Here is an 18,145-nt window from a genome sequence, read left to right on the forward strand (position 1 = left end):
AGTGAAGTAGCCATCAGCTTTATAACTAGTCATATGCATTAAGACAGAAAAATGGAAGTCTTTATATTTCCCTTAAACAACAAGAAGCATTTTTTAAAAGAATAGTCTCACTTTTCTATTTACCTTATTTCATTCCTTCAGAAAAACCTGATTTTGTTAAAAGGCTTCTTCAAAAACCACACATGAAACAACTTGTACAGGAACTTGTAAAACTTTACTAGATCCAGATAATAAAATAAAAAAGTTTAAAGAAGAGCAACAATGAAACAAGGGTATTTTGAGGCCAGTATAAATATATATGCATGTATAAAACGAGCTGGATAGTTGAAAATAGCTTGTCAAAAAATACCACCAGGAAAACATTCTTTTAGGTTTTAGACATCCTATTTTTACACACACTTTCGTTCTAGCCTTGTTTTATTAATAGGTGATTTTGATTAGAATTTGATTTTCTAATAGAATAATATTGATAGTGAAGTTTGGTATTTTAAGCAAACTATTTTAAAGTAGAAAGGCACTTCAGGAACCAGTCTTATACCCTTGTTTTATAGATGAGTTTTACGTGATAAGGCCAAAGTCACATAGCTACAAAGTGACAGAAGACTGAACACATGTATGTTGACTCCAGGTTCAGCTTGTCCCACTGTAACAGGCTTAGTCCTTCTTTATCTGGTTTAAGAAAAAAAAAAATTCAGATCTATACAAGAGACTATGTTATCAGCACTATTAATGCCCTTGTTCAATTTACTGGAGTAAAGCATTTTAGTAACATGAATAGATGTGAAGATTGACAGGTGGAAGTGAGCTGAGTGTTGAAGATATCAAAAAGGTTGGTAGCTATAGCGGCTCATATAATTTACTTGGTATTTCCAACAGACTCCTTTTTCAGTGAAGGTTAAGAGGAATGAAGTCTGGAACGGTGTCAGGGTCTGTTACTCTCTTCAGCTTGATCAAGAATGAAAATATTTATTATTTTATTTGGAGGTACTGAATATTCTAATGAACATACCACAGAAGAATGGAAGATTTTGACTGGAATAACTAAGTTATTAACCTACCATGTAAACTGTATCTTTGGAAGTAATGTAACGATGTCTGTTAACAGTAAAACATCACTGTAGATTTTGCTCAGGATTAATGGGACAAGATAGGATGTGATATTACTATGAATTGCTCTTTCTCGAAAGTTTCTAAGTTATCTCTAACAAAAGCAACAGAAGTCCTATTTCTGCTTCAGTTTCTGTTTCTTAAGGGAGCATATATTATTTTGCATCTTCCAGAATTTTCTTTTCCTGTTCATCCAGTCTTTCTTATTAACCTATTATGTGTTAGGTACTCTTCTGAGTTCTAGGAGTCTAAAAATCAGTAATGCCTACAGTAGGCTTAAAACTTCAGCTAAAAGAACTGGAAGCAAACATATCCTGAGCATACTCTGATGTATTAATTGTATCCAGTAAAGTGCTAGAGAGGACTCAGTTACACATACCATATGTGACTTCTCTGGGAGATGTAGCTGGTAAATTTAAGAGGGGCATCTTTAAAAACACTTTAAAAAAGAAAAACACTGATGCCAGTCACAACTTAAACTTTCGTTAGCATCAAGGATTATTAGATAACAGCCATCTGAACAAGATACAGTATAGGTAAGAAGGGTGCCAAAGACAAATTTCATTTTGCTTCAAATGTGCTATCCGGTATCCTTGGTTATTCATCGAATCATGGGGAATTTTAGCATGGTACCATTCTTTGTCAGTTACGACCACAGATGATCGTACCTTTAGTTTAAAATGAAAAACAAAGAAAAGGCAAAGAATAAATTAAATACATGCAAAGTCTAGGACTTTGGAGATAGAAGATGAGCAAAATCACAGGACTTAAAACAGAAGCACAAAAATACATTTTTTCCTAATTCCTAAATTGGGCACTTTACTGGTAATAGGGATAGGAGTAAAACAAGCAAAGAAAGTATTCGTTCTCTCCTTTACTCAAAAGATATATGTTCTTTGGTTTATGATGATTTCAGAAAGAACTTAACCTTCATTTAGTCATTTATAATGAAAGAGTTCAGCTTTTTTTGTCAACTAAAAAAAATTAATGGATCACAGCATCACCTACGTACATCTAGAAGCAAAAATTTCTTCTGATTAAAAATGCTTTTAAACGCTAACATGTTTACATACCCAAATAATTTGTTACTAAATACTTTCACAAGGAATATCATTTTATTACTGTAATCACAGAATCATAATTTCTGTACAGGAATGTATAAGTGAACATTAATCAATGCATTGATAATTCACTTCATAAAGAGGGGGAACATACTACAGAATGTACTGTAAAGAAAAAAATATTGTAAAATTTTCTGGCCTTGCAGTGCACCTTTTAGTGCAAGTATTTAAGACACAACAGTGTTCAATTCAGCAAAGAATTGCAGAATGTCATGCCACAGTCCGCTTAATTCAAAGAGGGTCAGGACATGCAGCTTGTAATAAAATGTCAGAGTATAGATATATACATATATATATGTATATAAAAAAACCACATGTAATTCATAAAATATAGAGTGGTTTATTTAGATGGTTTTAAATGATTTCACTGTGGAATTCAGCATAACGGGAACAAACATCCAAGATCTTCGTAACAGAAATCTTCTTGCTAGGCAATGGCTTTGGCTTCGGGCAGGAACGCCTCCCAGTATTTTATCAGCTGCAGATCATAACCAAAGATATTCTAATTATCTTTTTGTCATTTACATGCATATATTCCGTACAGCATTTAAAAATGTCTATACGAGCAGCGAAAAATGATAAACATTTACTGAAGTCTAGTTCTATGAGGAATCATTTAAATTTCCCTATCTGAAGTCTGTCAATATAATTCGTGTATAAATTATTTAAAATGTCAATTACTACTGGCTAATTTGTTTTTGATGTAAATGATAAACATTTTTTAAAAATCTTGTAACAAGTCTTTCTTTGTTTATGCAAAATTGTATATAGAAACAGACGGTTAAATGTAAATTAAATGAGACTACCTTAAAAAAAACTGCGATGAACTTTCCAGTAGAAAGCGATAACATACCCTAATTCAGAGGATATTCACATTTTATGTTACTCTAGCCAAAAAACAATGAAAAAGGTGGAAGAAAAGTATTAGGCAAGAAAGGGACATGTGGTCTTCTTTTGAGAGTGGAAGGAATTTGCTGCCAGTGTTTCTTCCGTAGTCCACAGAATTAATGAAGGTATAAACTGAAGTTACATTTAAAACAATTCCTTTAAAAACAAATTCTTATAAATTATTTTATGAAGACTAAACATAATTTGAAGGTATCATGTCCTCTCTCAATTAAAAATCAATCTATTATATATTATATAAGGATTTTAATTAAAATCCATGGTCTTCTGTTCTCTAGTTAAGGAGACAAATGCCATCTGTGCCATACCATCACCACCAACCACAAACAAAATAAAACAAAAATCACAATATAACCCCCCCAACCCTAAAATAGCCAGTTTTTAATTTAAGTTCTGTTATGGAAGAGAACTTACTCTAAGAATTTACTCAAACAGGTGTGATCACTAGGGAAATAAAACTAGGAAGACAAAAAAAGGGAAATGCTATTCACAAGTTTCTGCTCGCCTTAATCTTGGAAAAATGTTATCTCAATTGGAGTTCAGGAGCAGAGGCAGATACGACCTGAGAATTTCCAATTTAACTATCATGTTTTCCTCTGCGGTCATCAGTTTTCTCTACTCCATTTCTTACTCCTCCTCAAGTTTAAAAACTCCTTTCACTGACATCTTTTAAAATGAAAAAGTACACCAAAAGTTCTAGAAGAAGTTTGTAAGTTATAAAATAAGTTATAAAAAATGAGCTTACCTGTTGTTGTGTTTGTACTAATGATTCTAAGTATTTGATAATAACAGTTTTAAAATCTTTCACTCGTTCTTTCTGTAGTACACAAAGAAAGTCCATCAGTAAAAAACTCTAGTTTTACTACAAAATCACAGCAAAAAATGATGTTACTATACTCACTTCAAATCTTCCCACTTCTTTTCGAATTGTTTTAGAGATCTGTTCAAAATCTCTTTCTCCTTGCTGTACTTTCGCCTCCCACTAACAGAAACAAACAAAAATGCACACATTTTTAATTCTTGTAAGGAAAATATTATAGAACTAGCTGTCGCGATCACTCAATGTCTGTAAACCCTGAGGAAGCTCAATATTGGCAAAGCCCAATTTAGGATCATTCAAACTTCTACCTAGCTTTTCAATACTAGAAATGCCTATCAGCTTAATTTTCATTAATATTTCACTGTCAGATATACTCAAGATTAGGATATTCTAGTACTTAATCAATTACCATCTCCACAGCTTAACTGAATACGACTAAGACAGATGAGAAGATTTTGAGTATAAAATTCACTACCAATTTAGCAGTGTTGGGGTAGTTTTACCACTTCTTTTTGATATCATTAAAGATTCCCTAATGTATCAACAACATTCTGCCAAGTTCAAGAATACATGTTCACAATTTATATGCCCATGGAAATACTTTAAATTAAGAAAACTGTACGACAAACATTTAAAAACATTTTTTAATAGTAAAATGTTCGGGTTAAAAAAAAAGTGGAATTAGGGTCTACGAAGACCTACTGGTAAACATTAAGTTCAGTACAGAAACAATAAAACGTTATGATTAGTGACCAATGGAGTAGCTAAAAGAAAATAACTGAAGACTTAAAGCAATGAAATGGTATTTTCCCACTATGTAACCAAAACAGTGGTACATACTCTTCAAAGAGCTGGTACATTTACTTTTAGTAATATAAAGGTCGTCCTACCTCTTCAATTTCCTTATTGAAGCATGGCAAAAAAAGTGTATAAATTATAATAAACTTATACAAATCTACTAAAATACCATATATAGTACATATATATGGGGGATAATGTTGCTTGGAACGCTAAACGTGGGGCAAGTCTATGCTCTAAAACTACTCTTAGACCTAAAATAAGTAATTATCCAAAATCAAATTGACCATCTCGAAATAACTGTGTAATTATTAATTAAAGGTTAATTTAAATCTTTTCCTTGTATGCTTCTTTATTCCATTCCATAATCTTGTGGAAATAACAAAGGGCTCTGGAAAATTTAAATGATCAAAACGTTAAAGTAATTCTAACACAGTTCATAAAATTATGGAAAAATGGCTAGTGTTGAATGGTTCAGAAAAAAATTTATGAAAAATTATGCATATATGAATGACTCATGGAAAATTTGAGTAAAGTGATAGTAAAGCATTTTGTATTAATCACCTCTCTTATTTCATTTTTAGCTTGCTGTATTTTATCTGGTTTGTTAGCAACCATCATTTTTGCCTCAGTTTCACGTTTTTTGAGCAAAGTAATTTGAGCATCTTCCCACTTCTGCCAGCACTTCATTCGATGGTCAAACACACCCTATAAGTGAATGACATAATGCTAGTAAGTGACAGTTAACACTGAAATACTTTCAAAACACCAGAAGTGCTGTGATCCTGAAAACAAAGAAACACTATTCTCATACACTGGGATTAATGAAAATAAACATGCCGATATAAAAGAAACATCCACTTTCATTTGCTTAAAGACAAAAAAAAAAAAGGCTCCTGTGACTGGTTGAAACAGAACAGCTCTGAATATACAAACAAAACACACACACACATACCACACCTATCTAGGAGGCAGGACCAAATTAAGAACTGGACAAAAAGACTGTAACAGACCAAGTCAACCAAATCCACTAATTCTTTCAAGGGGTTTGGCAGAAAAAGAGCAGGTTGATGCAAAAAATAAATAAAATGTGAACATGAGCGTAATTAGAATCTCTGGAGAAAAGGGGATGGAGAGGAGGGGAGAAATTCAATAGTAAATCCTAATTTGATGCTGGGGATACATTTGTATCATGTTAGTATCTGCTAACTGAACACGTGAAGCAAGCATTAACAAACTGGGTGTACCAGAAAGCACCAAACCAGAGTTACTTTCATTATTCTAAACAACGTTCTGGATCAAGAAACAGTAAATAAATACATGTTCTTATAAAGACTTGTTGAAGAGAAAAGTATGTATATAATTTATTTTTAAAATGTGAGCTTTTGGGGCGCCTGGGTGGCTCAGTCGGTTAAGTGTCTGCCTTGGGCTCAGGTCATGATCTCAGGGCCCTGGGACTGAGGCCTGCATCGAGGCTCCCTACTCAACAGGGGGTCTGCTTTTCCCTCTCCCTCCCCCAACTCATGTTCTCTTTCTCTTGCTCACTCGCTCACACACTCTCTCAAATAAATAACATCTTTAAAAACAACGTGCGCTTTGGAACAAATCAAATTCGGATTCAAATACTAGCTTTGTCACTCTATGATCCTGGGTAAATTAATTCTTATAAGCCATAGTTTCCCGAAATATAGAAGGAAGAAAATGAGATCTATATTAGTGGATTGGAAATCAAATGAAAAATATGTAGCACAATGACTGAACCTAGCGATGTTTAATAATTAGCAGGTACTATCATGGATGACTTCTAAACACAAACATATAAATTAGAGTTGATTAACTCAAGATTTCTACTAAAAGCGCAAATAGTAACAACATGGTAACACAGAAAAAAAAAACCATAATCAGATTGCATTCATATCATACTGTGTATTTTTAAAATGTGGGGAATAGCACTGAAAACTTCACCAGAAACCAGAGTTATTTTTTTCCAAAGACTATGCATATTTCATATTAACCGGGATAAAAGATATCCTGGGCAAACTGGTAAATCAAAGCACCTTACCTATCGGTTCTTAAGTCCACTTTGTTAGTTTTCATTTGTTGTCTCATGTAATTTCTCTTCTCACATTACTAAGTACATCTTACTGTCCCCTTTGTCTGCTTTTCTTATAGTTTCCTTAAGACATTTCTTATTATAAATTCTGCTTCAGCCACATTAACTTGAGACAAAATCACAAAAATAACAAAAATAATACAGCTACCATAACTAGATTCAGAAAGTCGCTACCATTTAAAACAAATGCTCACCCCATGAAGATGCTAGTCTGCTCTAGTAGAACTGGTCACTCGTCTAAGGGGGACAGACTGACACTGATGATCCACCTTGGACCTCCATCCCCCTGCCAATTTATGTTACACATTTGTGTGCGAACTGGTCTAGCTTAGACACGGCTGCAGCTGTGGAACATATTTCCTGGCCCATCAAGAACTGGAATTTTAATTTTAATTACTATCACATTCCAATTCAGTGAATGTGAAGGTATGTGGCTCAGCTTCCTGGAGTCCTGAAAGGATGCTGATTACTTAGAGCCAAACAACGAGGCTTTTCCACTCCTTGGGGAACCCATCTACTGGGCTGGTTTAAAAAATATTTGATACGTTTTATATATTTAGATTCCCTGTGAGAATTCTTTTTATCAAGAGTTCTAGTGCTAAACACATTGAAAACCATTATCTTCAATCCCTGACCCTACTCTAGTGGTTCACAGAAGGCCAACACATGAGAATGCATGCAACGAGTTTGCTATTTAATATGTTAGGTACAGTGCTACCCAAAATATGGAGTCCTGAATGTGAGAGGCCATGCACTGTACAAAGAGGAAAGCAGGAGTTTCCTGGATAGAAGGCCAGGCCTAGGTAATACTGTAAATGGCTGAAATTTACCTTTCTTTAGGGCCTAAATTTTGATTTGTCTTAGTTCCTTCCCTGTTTTGGCTCTATACTCTAATTCTCAAAGTACTCTTAGTTTCAAATTTATTATCAGAAAAGTATTTTCAGACACCTGGGTGGCACAGTTGGTTGAGCATCTGACTCTTGGTTTCAGCTCAGGTCATGATCTCAGGGTCGTGAGATCGAGCCCCACATCAGGATCTGCACTCAGCAAGTAGTCTGCTTGAGTTTCTCTCTCCCTCTTCGTCTATCCCCACCTCTCACTGTGCTTGGGCTGGCACTTGCTTTCTCAAATAAATAAATAAATAAATAAATACTTTTTAAAAAGTAAGGTATTTTCAATATGGATAAAAACAAATGGCTAAGTAGTATTAAAGAGCTATTAGAAATATCTAAGACTAAACACAAGAGAAAACTGGGCAAAGGACATGAAGAGTTCACAGATACCAAAAAGAAATACAAATGGCTTTTCATCTGTACAGATGCTTAAATTCACACTAAACCAAAGAAATTTAAACTTATACAAAAAAATACTTCCATCATGGGGTGGGAGAAGGAGCACATATGTGGATGGGAGTAGAAAGAAGTATAATCTCTTTGGACAGTAATATGAGAATATTTATTGAAATTTAAAATTCATATACCCTTTGGACAAGCAACTTCACTTCTAGGTATTTTATGCCCAAAGAGTTATTTTCAAAGAACAATATTTACAACTAAACTGATTAAATAATTTATGGTACTTTTACATGCTATCTAATAGAATACCATGCAAACATTAAAAAGAATTAACATATCAACATATGCTAACATGGACACCTCTCTAAAATGTAATGGGTGGAAAAAGTAGGCAAAGAACAGTGCATATAGTATCTTCCTTCTTCAAGAAGGAAGAGATGGAGGGAGGGTGGGAGAGAGAGAGCTGAGAAGAAAAAAGAGAAAATTAGCTTCATACACATGCACAGCTAATTCTGTAAAGACACACAACAATGTAACAGCATTTGACTAAGGAAAGAGAGACTAGCGGTCTTGGGTAGCGAACTTGACCTTTTTGAGCTTTTGGATTTATTATGTCCATGTACCACTTTTTCAAATACAAATGAATCAGTTTAAAACTAAAACCAAACCAAACATAAAGAGCACAAAAATTCCTGTCACGCTATTCCGTAATTTCTCAACCCCTTGGTGCAGCTGACCTGGGCTAGGTTTCAGCAGGAAACACAAAGCCAACATGAAAGAGCTTAGTCTACCTCAAGGTATAACCAGAGCACAGCTCTTTAACTTTCTTTTATCAATGAGCCACTAATTCAGTTCTTCCCGAACTCTGTTCCATTTACATAAAAAGATATTAAATGGAAAAGAACTCCTGCTCATATGAACTTGGAAGTCTCTGGATTAAACAAAGTTTAGTGTTTTGTTTTTTTACTTGCAGACAGCTCTCAGCATTTTAATGCTCTATGAATCTGTAAGACAGGGATACTGTATATTATCTCCCAAACTCAGTTGATCATGGTACCTCTTTTACTGTCACTGTTATTCTGGGAAACATGAATCTAAGTATAATTTCTGAGAATGTAAAAATACCCAGCAGGAAGATTTAGGCACCATGAAGAACTCAAGGAAGACTGCAAAATAAAGCTTACTTTCACTGCAGCAATAAGACGAATGTAGTCACTAAGTAGTTCTGAAAACATATAAAAGTCAGCAAAAGCTTGTTCTTGATGTAACTGGTCTATCTTCTCCTCCACCTCTGCAAGCTGAGACAAAGCTCTAGATAAAGCAGTGTGGTCCTCAGAGTTTCCTAACATGGCAGCACTTTTAGCAAAGGCAGCTGTGTTGGCTGAAAGTTCTGAAACAAAAAAGTATTCACTTTTAGTGTGCACTAGTATAGTTTTTAAATATTGAAATGGTTTTTCTACCTTCCCTCTAAATTTTATCAGTTCGTGTATCATTCAAATAATTATTCTAAAATAATTAACATAAAACAACCAGTTATTAAAATGCCTTTGGCATAAATGCCAACTCCTCAGCGCTCTACTGCAAGTTAAGAAGAACATTATAGGAAAATTAAGAAGAACCACTGCCTATATTCTCAGGGGGAGGAACTATGTTTAATAATTTAATATAATAATCTGCCTCCCCATTCTTCCTAAAGCGCTCACTGCTTTTTTTGTATTCCTGCAAAAGAAAAAAGATTTTTAATACGGAAAGCAATGGGAATACTTACAATCAATTTATACATTTTTTGGCCTTTAAACGTTTATATGAAATTGAAATTCATGTCTATAATTTTTAATGAAAATATTATTTAGCTAATAAGAGAAAAGCCAGGTAAAATTATACATACAATTCCTAGAAATCTTATTCTTTTTTTGTGTACAACAATGCTTGAACAATTCTCAGCAGAAATACTAAAAATTTCTAAAAGAGATTTTTGAACATTATTTCAGATACTTTGAATAAAGAAAAACAGATGTTTACAGATTACATAATGTCAATGATTAAGAATACATTGCCTAGAAACTGCTCGACATTATGTAACATTCTCTAAGAACCATAAAGCCATTTCCTAAGAGGTAGAGTACAAATGGCAAGAGCTATTATAAATTATTTTCAATAATGAGTGTACTGGTATATTTCTGTAATTGCCTTACTGAAATGGATTACTGGTCATGGCACCTACTAAATTACTTATTAGGTATTTTAGAAATCTAACATTAAAATCCTATATTCTTAAAAAAACAATAAACATCTCATGATAGAACTAAAATATGGCAACTTAAATTTTCTATCAATTTTTAACAAACTTCCTCTCCCAAGCCTTTCCAATATAGCTGTTCAAAAATGAAGAAAATAATTCAGAGTTTTCTATGAAATACAGGTACACAAAAAATTTTTAAAGATAAATTTCAAATATAAAACTGATTATCAGTTACTAATAAGACATCTTCATTCATTAAACTGTAAGCATGTTTAACAAAGAGTTATTAATCAAATGAACAGTTTTAACCCAAAATTCAAAATATATTTTTATAACCTCAGGATTTTCCTACTTTTCAACTACAAGTGAGGCTAAAGTAGAACAAAAAACATTAACAAGATTCAAATAGAAAACATTCTCTTAAGCTATTGTTCTCTCTCTTCTATAGTAAGCCCAGAATGTTCATTTTAATAAAATTTAAATAAAATATTTGAATTAACACACAGTATTAAACACATAAATAACAAGGCAAACACACCTTTTCTATGACAGACCAAAGCTTCGACGCTAGCATGAAGTTTCCTAAGTTGCTGATCCAGATTTTCAAATTGCTGCTGCTTTTCTTCAAACCACTAAGAAAAAAAATGAAAAATGGAGCTAATTTAGCAAGAACAAACCACTGTAAATTAGGTTACCAATAGCAAGGCACATGCCTTGTTTTAAAGCAACAAATTAACCATGTATAACCATGGTAGTCAACTGATGTGGCTGAGAACTAAACTCAATAAGCAAATTAATATCCTATTTTCTACTTGTAGAGCTTTAAAATGCAATTGTTGGGCTCATTAATTCATCTCATTATTCAAGTCGAAAAATCAGCTCTTACTGCATCCGATTCATTCATCTTGATTGTCATTTTGTTGACAGCGTCGGCAGCCTTGTTCACCATCCTCAATATTCCTGCTCCACTCAGAGCCTGTGTGTTAACTGCTCTAGGCAGCTGGAATTGAATGACAAATAAGGGCAAACAAACCGGTTAAAAGCCTGGAGGTTTAACTGGGCACAAAGGGGACTGCATACCCCCACCAAAAAAAAAAAAAAAAAAAAAAAAAAGGAAAGGAAAGGAAAGGAAAAGGAAAAGAAAAAAAGGTTGTATTTTCTTCACTCTCATACATTTAAATAGTGAGATCTAATTTCTCAAATACACTACTTGTACACTCTCAAAGGAAAACTTAAAAAATAGACTTTCCATTTGCTTTTCTTCTGCACGTTTACATTTAGATGGAACAACACTCTGTTTGTCAAAATATATTAAGAAATTGCCAAGTACCTTAACACTGGCCACCTGTTTGCTTGCAGAAATAAACTTGTTTATAAGGAAAGAAGAACAAAGTCTTGAGAAAAATCTCCTTATGCTCAGTTAGGACAGTGTGATTCTGTATTTTTCAAAAATTCTGGGATTCAAATAAATTTTCTTAAAACGTTCAAAGGGTAGTAATTAAAACTCTAAACTGTGACAAGTCCCAAATGCACCAAACATCTCAAATGTAAGGAGTGGCACAGTTATAATTTAAGCTCTTTTAAGCCACAAATCTGCATTTCAGAACGCCAGTAAGAATATTATAAGGTAGACATACAAACGCATTCAAATGTCTCTAAAACGAGTCCCGAATAAACTTATTTCAATATAATGCCTAAAGCAAAAACTCGGACACTGAGAATTAGACTTATAAATCATTCTTCTAAATGTGACTTAAAATTTTTGAAAAAGAAACTGATCATCCTACAATTGTCATTGCAAAGAAGATATGTTGCTAGTAATTTAAATAATTAAAGCTAATTAAAACAGTAAGCCAAAAAAACCACTTTATTCCACTTACTGATCCAACTATTTACTGAACATGTATTTTTATAAAAATTAAAATGACAAACATAAATAATGAGAACATTCATATCATATAAAAATTTAAAGTAGAAACAGTACCTCTGAACTTTCCAGGAACTGCCTTAAATCAGGATCCTGTAGTAAAGTTGGATGCTTTACTGTTCTTTGAAGATACCTAGATTTAAGAATAAAATTTCTCCTTTATCAATACCATCTTATTTTAAATCTTATTTTAACAGAATAAAAATAAAAAATAAAAATTTGGTAAAACAATATCCTCAATCTGCCTTCACATTAATTTATTTAGACTCTTAAAAGCAATTTAAGGATTAAAAAGCTTTTTATCTTTTGCAAATTCATAATTATGTAAAAAAGAGACACGGTAGGTCATGTAGGTGGGGGATATAGGAGAGGTTGAATAACTTACCAAACTTCACACTGCAAAGTATTAACAGTTGTGAAAGGGTCTATGAGTTTGTTGAATAATTTTATCTTTGAGTGGAGTCACCATGTTCCCAGCTATTATTTCAGAGTCCCAACACACATCACTATATATACTCCAATCAATTATTTTTGTTATTCCTATTACCAAAACAGAGAAAAGTCTACCAGTTTTTTTCCTTGTCAGCAGATTAAAATTATCAAATCAGCTTTGATCCTTATTTGACAAGGGCTAAATTTTCCTTAAAATTCTATTTTTAAAGAGGTTTTGCTAAAAGTTTATGTTTTTCTTATATAACACCACATAAAATAAAAATAAGAAGTAAACAGAAACACCATTATTAATCACTATCATCCCAACTTTAGTTGTTTTCCCATAGAAAACAGAAAAGCCCAAATTTCCATCATCCAAAAAAAATTAACATTCTTTCATGAAAAGAAAAATGTCCACTATTTAATGATTTTTGATTGCTTATCTAATCCCATTTTTTTTTAAATTTTATTTATGTATTTGACAGAGACAGAGTCAGCAAGAGAGAGCGCACAAGCAGGGGGAATGGGAGGGGGAGAAGCCGGCTTCCCATGGAGCAGGGAGCCCGATGTGGGGCTCGATCCGAGGACCCTGGGATCATGACCTGAGCCGAAGGCAGACGCTTAACTGAGCCACCCAGGCCCCTCTAATCCCATTTTTCAAAAAAAAAATTCTTTCCTTAATGATTACATGTGTATTTCAATTACAGTATTTTACCTCACAGTTAAATATATTCTATTTCTGCAGAACAAATATAATCGGTAATTTCTTCTACCTCGTATAAGATTATAAAATATGCCTAAAGTTTCTGAAAAACATTGGTAACCTTCTACAAAGTCAAATTCTATACAATGGGTAAGATAACTATTTTATCCTGGCTTACATGTTAACTTCTGTCTCTACACATTTAAATAAATTAAACTTCAAGTCATTAACCCACATATGAAAACATTATCACAGAAATAGAGCATTTAATAGATATGTGCAAGACAACTCCACTGTGGCTTAAAAATATATATACTGCCTAAAGTATCAGGGTAAAAACAAGATGCAATATGAACACTAATTTTGTGTTGGTATCTTTCTACTGGAATTTTACTTAACAATTTTAAAACAAGTTCTCCAATACTATTATTTACTTGTGTAGAATGTGTACTTGTGAGAGCAGTTTGCGTAAGTTGTTCGTTGAAGACAAAACATGTTATACCCAAACTTGGAACATCCCAATATTCCAAACCTAAATATAATTACCTAATACCACTTATATTCTAAAACAGCTTTCCAAAGTGAGTTCTGTGGAATACTAGCCTCACGCAGTATTCCAGAAAAAGAATGGTTCTGTAATCAAGAAAGTCTGAAATATATTACATACATATTCCTCTGAGCCATAATGGACAGCAGCGTGTTAAGCACTGTGCGAAGTCCTGCAGGAAATAAACCTGGTTTAACTTTGTTAAACCTTATGTTAGCAAGACTCATCGTCGACAGATTTCCCTTTTTTCACCCTACCACATACTAGTGTTCTGAGGAATCATTATGGAAAATAGTATACTAGAAAAAGACAGCAAAACTTTACTTCTTAACGGTTACACAGAAGAAAACAGCAATCGACCATTTCTTTAAAAGTACTAAATTTACATAATGTTAAAATTAAGAACAGAAACATTAAAGATTTTTTGTTCTAGAGATAATACCCTTTTAATGTTTTTTCTAGGAGTATGAGTATGTACACACACAAACTCACAATACTTTGGTTTTCACAAAGATATTAATTACACCATTATGCTTGTAGTCGTGTATCCTTTTACACAAAATAGTACGTTGTAGATAACTTTCTGTAGCATTAAATATTATTCTCTAATGCCACTTGAATTTAATGAAATTCTATCATATAGATATACTACAATGTTGTTATTTTTTAATACTACAATGACCACTACTTTTTTATAATTTGCAAAGTACTATCATATTCAATGGAACTTTATTCTTCAAATCGTATGTTTATCTAGTAAGTTTACTTTGCTTTTCTCAATAGCACATTTTAAATGAAAATTCCCTTCTTAAGTGGTTTGTGTTTTTAAATCAGACAATAAAGGAATGGATTTGCATTTTTTCTCCCTTTACATCAATCTTAATATCATTATCAATATCAGCATTTCTTACAAGCCATGAAACTATCCTTCAGCTTCATAATCCTTATGCTCGTACCAATGAATATTTTTTCATTTTTCATTAAGTTTTTAATTTTAATTCTATTATAGTTAACATACAGTGTTATAATACTTTCAAGTGTACAATGTAATGATTTGACAATTCTCTACATTATCCAGCATTCATCATAATTAAAAGTCCTCTTTAATTCCTATCACCTATTTCACCCATTCCTCCACCTACCTCCCCTCTGCTAACCATTAGTTAGTTGTACAGTGTATAATATTAGTTTCAGGTGTACAATTCAGTGATTCAATACTTCCATACTTAGGACAAGTACACTGCTTAATTCCTCAACTATTTAAACCATGAGCCCATCCGCGCCCCCTCTGGTATCCATCAGTTTGTTCTCTACAGTTAAGAGTCTATTTCTTGGTTCCTCTCTTTGCTTTCCCCCTTGCTTGTTTTGTTTCTTAAATTCCACATATGAGTGAAATCATATGGGATTTGTCTTTCTCTGACTTATTTTGCTTAGCATAATATTCTCTGGCTTCATCCACATGATTGCAAACAGCAAGATGTCATTCTTTTCAACAGCTGAGTAATATTCCATCACACACACACACACACACACACACACACACACACACACACACTTTCTTTATTCATTCATCTATCCATGGATACTTGGGCTAATGCCATAATATGGCTATTGTAAATAATGCTGAAATAAACATGGGGGGGGCATGCATCCCTCTGAATTAGTGTTTTTGTATTCTTTGGGTGAATACTCAAGGGTGTGATTCCTGGATCACAGGGTAGTTCTATTTTTAACTTTTTGAGGAAACAAGTGGCTGTACCAGTTTGCATTCCCACCAATAGTATAAGAGGGTTCCTTTTTCTTCACATTCTTGTCCACACCTGTTTCTTATGTTTTTGATTTTAGCCATTCTAACAGGTGTGAGGTGGTATCTGCAATTCCCTGGTGATGAGTGATGCTGCCCATCTTAAGATAGATTTTAAATTAATGAGTATTTGTAAATACTCACCAATTCAGTATTAAGGTCAGAGAGGTTATAGATATGTAAAGGATGGATGCAGAACAAAAAGAGGAAAAGAATATAGGAAGAAGACAAGAAAAGGGGCATGGGGAGAAAGAGAAACACTAGAAGGAAGAAAGAAATGAAAGACACAAAGGAAATGATGAAAAGTTTGTATCACACTCAACGAGAGGTAGTCAGTTGTAGTTGTTTTTCATATTTGCTCCAAGGAAAGGTCACTGATAAATTTAGAAGAATCACTGAGGGTGTTAAGCTTCTATCTACTCATTGAAAATAAAAGAACATAAAGCAGGTTTTACAAAATTCAGAGAAACAAAGTTAAAAACATTTTTCTTGCTTGAAACTTAAACACGTGTGCTAACAATTAGAGAACAAAAAGACAGAAAGAGCCTGGATCTTTGATGACATTCATTTGTTCGTTCAGCAAATATTTATTAAGCATTTACTACATGTCATTTTCTGTTCTGAACAATCAATAGATCAGTAGAAACTGTATTTTAAATATAAGAGAAGACTAGTAATAAACTATAAATACAATAAACACATAAATTATATACTATGTGACAAGTTGGCAAATGCTGTAGAAAAAGAAAGGATAGAACATCAGAGCAAATGTGACCAAGTATATAAGGTATGGCTGGTGGCAATTCAAAGAGAGGAAATGGTTGGACTTCACTGGAAAGATGATACTTTAACATCTGAACTTAAAAGAGATAAAGGAACTAGCCATGCAGATAGCTGGGAACAAAAGCTCTCAGGCAGTGGGAGAGGCCAGTGAAAAAACTTGTAAGGTGGGAAAATGCCTGGGATCTTTGAGGAGCAGCAAAACCCCACTGCGGCCTGGAGCAGAGTGATCAAGGAGCATGAGATCAAGGAGGTACCAAGAGTGAGTGGTGCATGTCATGTAAAGTTCTGCAGACCATTATAAGGACTCCGGCCTTTACTGAGTGAAATGCAGAGGGGGGACTATTATTCGATTTGTATTTTAAAAGGATGACTCTGATTGCTGTATTAAAAGAGTAGAAGTTCAAGGAGGGAAATGAAGAGGCCAATCAGGAGCCTACTGCAGTTAATTCCAGCATTTGGATTAGTACTGTATTGGTGAGAAACGGCTGTATTAGATATCAGAAAGAAGCCACAAGATTTCCTGATGAACTGGATAATCCTAAATACTTCCTGACATGAAAGAGCAGACTAATTAACCTACACTGTTTAGGCCAAGCCAGCTGAATTTTCAGTTGCTTGGAGTGAACACAATCCTGATAAATTATAAGGTAAGTAAAAATGCATTTAAGTTAAATAACTTGCCCAAAGTCACACACACAGTGTACAGTGTGGAGTACAGGCTTCAACAAAAAAAAGGATTCTAAATCCCTTTCATGCCACTCTACACTTTTCTGTTTATATTTGCAGAACTGTATTCTTAACTATGAAACAAATTCAATTTGAGTTAAGGTAAAATATGAAGCACTCAAGAAAATCAAGAGAGGGATTTTAGGTACACTCTTCCTAGAAGTAGTTTCTGTTTACTTTAGTGAGTGCCAGGAGAGTACCTTTCTTAACCATTCCCTTTCTCTTCCCGTATTTTAATACTAGATGCTCATCCTTTCACTCAAGACAGTCATCTAGATTTTCTGAGTGGAACGAACAAATACGTAAATTGTTCTAGTATATACAAAGAGAAATAGAAATGCCTCCTTGACCTACCAGATTCAACTAGGTTGGGTATCCCACAGAGAAGCCTGTTCTCTAATTTTTAGATTTTAAGAAATGCCACAGAAAACTGCCTTCAGAGAAAGCATTCCAATTACACCTAAATTTTCTTTAGTCATAATTTTTAATGCAAAATGAATTTCTCCCTCATATTACATTGTTTCCTTTTTTTTTTTTTTTTTTTTAAGCTGCTAAGTCCACTAAAGGTAGCATTTAACAAGTAACATTTATCACTGAGGAAACTATTTTCAAATATCCATCAGGTCAAGTCTCAGTATTTCCTTACAACTCTCCTCAATGTCTCATACTGCATGATGTTATGGTAAGTACTTTCAATGCATTCAAGTTGCAAGAAAGGTGAATGTAGAATCAAATTATATGTCCCTGGTACAATAAATCTTCATTAAGTTCCTTATCAAGCATGCCATCTGAAATATTTCAAATTTACTCATAGAAAAATA

General features: G+C 33.5%; 1 protein-coding gene across 3 annotated transcripts in view; it reads right to left on the bottom strand.

Annotated features, from left to right (window-relative positions):
* Positions 1-679: 679 nt before the first annotated feature.
* SNX2 (sorting nexin 2) overlaps positions 680-18,145 on the bottom strand; it is a 95,783-nt gene continuing 78,317 nt past the window's right edge. For all 3 annotated transcript variants that reach the window (XM_045794849.2, XM_045794850.2, XM_087862352.1), the window contains 8 exons: positions 12,387-12,462; positions 11,289-11,402; positions 10,941-11,034; positions 9,345-9,550; positions 5,317-5,460; positions 4,036-4,116; positions 3,880-3,951; positions 680-2,706 (listed from right to left, as the gene is read on the bottom strand). In XM_045794849.2, coding sequence (XP_045650805.1) covers positions 2,656-2,706; positions 3,880-3,951; positions 4,036-4,116; positions 5,317-5,460; positions 9,345-9,550; positions 10,941-11,034; positions 11,289-11,402; positions 12,387-12,462 — 838 coding nt within the window. In that variant the 3' untranslated portion in view covers positions 680-2,655. The remainder of the gene's footprint in view (positions 2,707-3,879; positions 3,952-4,035; positions 4,117-5,316; positions 5,461-9,344; positions 9,551-10,940; positions 11,035-11,288; positions 11,403-12,386; positions 12,463-18,145) is intronic.

The sequence above is a fragment of the Ursus americanus genome, chromosome 5 (genome assembly GCF_024610735.1).
Source record: "Ursus americanus isolate L20-20 chromosome 5, mUrsAme1.1.p, whole genome shotgun sequence".
Classification (NCBI taxonomy): domain Eukaryota; kingdom Metazoa; phylum Chordata; class Mammalia; order Carnivora; family Ursidae; genus Ursus; species Ursus americanus.